We start from the raw sequence: 6,000 nt of genomic DNA on the forward strand, positions 1-6,000 counted from the left end.
TGTTCGCTCAATACGGAATAAACTGGACGAGATTAGACTTCGACTCACAGCACAGAGGACTTTGACTCGCTGCTGCTGCATGATCTTCACCGAGACGTGGTTAGACAGCACCACACCAGACGCAGCTATCCAGCTAGCAGGCCGCACCGTCTACCGGGCCGACAGAACAGCTGACTCGGCTGTACAAAGGCGGAGCAGGCAGCCATCCAGAGGCTGATTAAAACAGCGGGAAGGATCATTGGAGTAGAGCTGCCCGACATCTTGTCCATCTCCTCCTCCCGTTGCCTGCAGCGCTCTAAACGCATCCTCACAGACCCTTCTCATCCTGCCCATCATCTGTTCCTGTTACTCCCGTCAGGGAAAAGGTTCAGATCAAAAAAGGCACGCACCTCCAGGATGGCAAAGAGCTTCTATCCCTGTGCAATAAGGCTCCTCAACAGCTTGACCACCCCACTCCCCACCCCCCTTCATCTCCCCCCAACCCCGGCCCAGCCCTCCCTGCCCCCCATGGACTGCACTCTAATACTTGATGCACCTTAACATGGAGATATGGAGATATATTGCTTTCATTATTTTTATTATTATTTTATGAATGATATTTATGAATCTATTTATTAATTGTTATTTATTATTATTTAGCTGTGTAAGTCTGGTTGCCTCTACTGTCTCGTTGTCTTTATGGCAATGACAAATAAAGTACTTTGAACTTTAACAATAGGCCATTTATAATTTTTTATTTTATTTTTATCATATCTAGTGTTCTATATATATCTATGGTCGCGACACTCTCTGATCTCTGATCACGTGGTTCATGTAAGCCTGTATAGTTCAAAAACAGGCCGCGCTGCCGTGTTCTTCAATGGGACTGCCTGCAGCGATTGCAATATTGAATGGTAAATATAAATTAAAAAACACAAGTACTTTTCTGACCATTGTTGCATATTTGTAAACGTCAGTTTTACATTTGGAGTGGTGGGGTGACGACTGCAAGCTACTTATGCCGCTTTTCCACCGCACATGTAGCTCGACTCGACACGACACGACTCGACACGGTAGCAGCGCGGGTCCTTTTCCACCGCAAATAGTACCTCCGGGACGTGGGCGGGGTCGGCTGCGCGAAAGGGCCGTGACGTATTTTTGTACGCGACGCAAACAACACCTACGTAACCCACACATGGACAGAACCCACATAACAACAATGGAGAACATCGATGCGATGGTATTCGTGTTCGCATTATTAGCTGGCATGTTGAAGAAGTGGAATATGTTGGCTGCGGCGCTGCTATGGCTGTTACCAGCATGGTTGCCATGTCGCTCTCGTGACTTCGTCACACTCTCTGGCCAATCAGTGGCCGGCCGTCTGCCGACGTCACCTTTTAGCATCGGCTCAGCCGCTTGGAACCTAGAGCGAGGCGGTACTAGAAAAAGCAGCCACTTCAGGTACCAGATACCATGTTTTCGCGGTGGAAACGCAAAAAAGGCGAGCTGAGTCGAGTCGAGTCGAGTCGTGTCGAGCTGGTACCATGCAGTGGAAAAGCGGCATTAGATACGTTTTTAAGTTTGAGGTAAAGCTTCACGTTCGTGTAAGCATGGGTAGCACTAGGCTACTGACTTTAGTGGCTTAACCTTACATCTGTTCTGAAATTTAAGACGATTCAAGATGTTCATTTTAGCGCAACTGGACTATTACATTTTCTTGATTTTGCTTGTATTTCCGATTCACGTACCCGTGGTCAGAGAGCGATTGAGAAAGCAGAGTAGCAACAGTCCATTTAGCATTTAGTTTCCAGGCAACTTCTTCTGATGAGGCAGGAGCTGACCACACAACCATGCTACTTTTAAGACTAAGCCGAACACAAAGTATCACATATATTAAAGAATAACAAATGAAAGTATTTTTTTAGACAACAAGAATGTGTGTGTGTGTGTGTGTGTGTGTCCAACTTGAAAAACAACAAAGTGAAGGAACAGGGATGAATATTGTATATATAAGTGTTGACAAGAGAGGAATACGGTGAGGAAAGGAGACAATTAAAAAAGCAATACAAGTAAAATGGACCACTGGTTATAAAACCCTGCAGCAAATGCAGATTCCACTGCCTAACATCTGCACGCTGCAAAGGAGTAGGCGATGGTAAAGCTGGACCCAGTGTTTGAGATGCCAGATATATCAGGCTGAGGTTTGTGGAACCAAAAACAAGTGGGAACAAGGACTAAGAACAACAAAGCAAACATACAGTAAGTAAACAAGAACAGCAAAGTAGAGCCAGGGGGTATCAATAAATAAAACAATGTTAGTCATGTGTGCAACAAGAACAGCAAATGTGTAAACAGGTGTGCGTGTATGTCTAACTTGTAAAACAAGAACAAAGTGAAGGAACAGGGAGGAATATTATAAGTTATTAATTTAAAAAAGAAAATACTCCACAAACATCAGGCTGAGGTTAAGGATAGTAAAGTGCATCAGGTCGAAAGGAAGGACAACAATCGCAGCAGTCGCCGCCGCCACCACCACCAACAGCCGTCGCCAGCACAAGCCGCCACCACTAGCAGCAGAAGGCGACAACGTTGTGATCAGGTTGTTTGAAATAATGTTCTCGTTCTTTTACTAGTTTGTTACTCTTACCGTTCTGTTTGATATTGTGGAAAGGGTGAATGATTCAGAGCATGATGCATTTTAAATGGCATCACTTTTGGTCGTGAGTCGAGGGCAAAAATAGGCCCAGGTTTTATTATTGACTTGTACAAATCAAGAGTAGGCCTGATTTGGCTAATGGGCTTTGCATTCTTTCCTTCTGCCCTTGTAGTCCATTTCAAAGACATGCTGCCCACCAGCTTTCAAATTACAGAATGCCACTGGTGGCTTTGTATCAATTTTATTCACATAACTATCCCTCCCTACTATTTTGTAGTTCACCAAAACACCCTGAACCAACTTGAGTCTCACATTCTTATGCCACCATACACCAACTGTGCAAGCAGGCCAATGGCAACCAAGCGCGCAGTCCTTCCTCCCTCACTTTAAAAACCACCAGCCGCCACTAACTCACACATATACACACATATACATACACTCACAAACTCACGCACTCACACAATATAGGATATTGAATACATGACGAGATTCAGGGGCCTGAAATGTTACTGTGTGTGTGTGTGTGTGTGTGTGTGTGTGTGTGTGTGTGTGTGTGTGTGTGTGTGTGTGTGGTGTTTCAGTCAGAGTCTCTGGGCGAGTTGTGGTACCAGCTGGAGCTGGTCGCTGTGAGTCCCCCTCCTTCCACACTGCCCCCCGTACAGTGTGAGGTTGGGAGGTAAGTAGACGCATGCACACGCACAAACACCCACACACACACAAACACACACACTGTTAGAATGATAACCGCACATCAGTGTGTGTGAAAACAGGAATGGGACGAGAGACGACGCTAGCCCTGATTTAAACGCATTTAAGTAACAACACATGCTTAAACACATTGGCATTGTTATAAAACATCTAACATTGATTTACTATTCTCTCCATGTTCTATCTTTCCGATCTGCTTCAGTGTGCAAAGTTACCCTGAAGTACTTTCATTGAGACATTTGGCAGTATGCTATGATACAATGTTCGATACTTGCAATCACATTTTGACCCCCGCCAAGCGATTAGAGAGCTGGTGCCTTACCAGGGAGAGCTAGCCTGCTAATGCTACCTTTAGCCTAGCCAGTCGTCCATTGTTTAACATTCAATTGTATTTTCCAGTTCTTGCTTTTGACCAAAAAAATATCCCTGTCCAAAGTTTTAGAAAATACTTTGAACATTTTGGGCAAGTTTATGTTAAAAGGGAAAAAGGGATCTCTGATGAATCGATTCCTGATTGGCTGCCCACTGCCCAGAATAGAGCACATTGGGTAGTGTGTGTGTGTGTGTGTGTGTGTGTGTGTGTGTGTGTGTGTGTGTGTGTGTGTGTGTGTGTGTGTGTGTGTGTGTGTGTGTGTGTGTGTGTGTGTGTGTGTGTGTGTGTGTGTGTGTGTGTGTTAGGTGGGTCAGACAGACCATCGTCCTGGCGAACCCCACAGCAGAGTCTCTGGAGCTGAAGGTCGCTAACAGCAACCCCAAGAACTACAAGCTGGAGACGGATGGGAGACGCACCGTAGGTGTACATGGGCACATACACTCACACACACACAAACACACACGCACACGTACACACACAAACTAATGCCATTATTCATGGTTGGTGTGTGTGTGTGTGTGTCGCAGATCTTGGTTGCACCACAGTCGAGCAGCACACACACACACACACACTCACACTCACACTCACACACACTCATTTGAATAACATTGTAGTTTGTGTAATCTTTCTGCATAAAAGTGTCTTTTTACACTGACGGCTCTCTCTCAACCCCACCCCCCCCTCAGATAACAGCGTGGGGTTTCTTGTTGAGTGGGTGTGGCACCCAGCCCTGCTCAGCATATCACTCACAGGTCTCTACACACGCATGCGCTCGCATACGGTCTCGTCGCATGGTGATATTAATGCATCAACACCGTAGGGTACATACAGCTAAGACATTTGACCACTGCATGAAATATAAAATCATTAATGATGGTATGGCAACCCTGGTCACTTGTTTTTGTGGCCGATGTGCCATCAGCGCAGACAGTGCGTTCCCTGAAGTTTGACCTCATCGTTTGGCCCCTTTTAAATCCCCATATTGTCCCCTCTTCCCAGATGAGGACCCGGGTGGGGCCTTCAGCGGCCAAGCAGTTAAAAGAGATAAGCAGGTGTTCTGGGTCCCTCTCAGACGTACCCAAGGTGAGCTCTGGCTCTATTTCAATACCCTTGTCCTGGACTTGTTCTCCTCTCCACTAGGTGGTGACAAATTTATTCAACGGATGCTTTATTTAATAGGGTATCCCTAAACCCTATGCTAATGTCGTATTATAATGCTTATTTCTGCATTTACTTATTTTTATGAATGGTTGATGAATGAAACTTTAATGTAAAGAGGCTGCCTCCGAATACTCGTACTTGCATACTATATAGTATGCATTTTGTAGTATGCGAAAAATCTAGCGCGTCCGAATACTGTAGTATGCATTCTGTAGTACGGAAGTCATTTCCGAATGCATACTACCGCCAAAGTGAACCACGGACCACACTACGCTATCCCACAATGCAACCGGAGTCTGGTAACAAACGAAGAAGAGATGGCTGACCCGACACCACCAACAGCGGCTTTTTATTTATGTGTGTGTGTGTGTGTGTTCAATAAAAAAGGAAAAATTAACTTCAATCGTCTTTTTCACGGAGTAACAAATAACTGTAAATGTATTATTATTATTCCAAAAAATGACTTACCAAATGTCCACATATATACAACATAAACTGCCGGTAAGTCGCTCTACGAGATGAACGACGACGACGCCTTCTAGCAGAGATATCCATTTCAAGAGCCATTCGCGTAGAAAGAGACATTTTTTTATTTAATAGCAACGATAACAAGACGGAAAACAGGTACATTTTGCCGCCATCTGGGGGGAGATACGTCATCTCCAAACATCCGGTGGAGTTTCGGCGGCGTTCGGAGGCGTTCTACGCATGTCTGTAGACCGTACTACACAGTCAAGTGTAGTATGGTCAAGTAGTAGACACTAGACAGAAATAGTATGTACTAGGTATTCGGATGCAGCCCAAGTCTTGGTCACGGGCCAGGAAAGGTTGGGAGCCTTTGGCCGGTTAGGTTGGTTCACATGTGATCCCTACGCTAGGCTTGCGGGTCGGGGCCGGGGCCTGTTTGGACGTCCCGGTGGTGTTCGCCCCCGAGACCATGAAACCGCAGCAGGCCTGGCTCTACATCACCCTGCAACCCCTCCTCCAGAGCCCGGAGCCCAGTGCAGCGTCCCACCAGCCCGACAGCACCAGGTGGGGGGATGTTGATGAAACCCAAACCCAAATCAACCAAAGATTAATTTGGTTATTTTACTCTTTAAAAGTCTTTGGCATCAAAGGCAAA

At 45.7% G+C, this 6,000-nt stretch overlaps 1 protein-coding gene across 1 annotated transcript in view; it reads left to right on the forward strand.

The window, feature by feature from the left end:
* Positions 1–4,392: 4,392 nt before the first annotated feature.
* The window catches only part of LOC115542376 (cilia- and flagella-associated protein 47), a 4,999-nt gene continuing 3,391 nt past the window's right edge, over positions 4,393–6,000 (forward strand). Inside the window, exons 1-3 of the mRNA XM_030354640.1 lie at positions 4,393–4,468; positions 4,716–4,799; positions 5,756–5,909. Coding sequence (XP_030210500.1) covers positions 5,815–5,909 — 95 coding nt within the window. The 5' untranslated portion in view covers positions 4,393–4,468; positions 4,716–4,799; positions 5,756–5,814. The remainder of the gene's footprint in view (positions 4,469–4,715; positions 4,800–5,755; positions 5,910–6,000) is intronic.

This window comes from Gadus morhua, chromosome 4 (assembly GCF_902167405.1).
Source record: "Gadus morhua chromosome 4, gadMor3.0, whole genome shotgun sequence".
In the NCBI taxonomy this organism is placed as follows: domain Eukaryota; kingdom Metazoa; phylum Chordata; class Actinopteri; order Gadiformes; family Gadidae; genus Gadus; species Gadus morhua.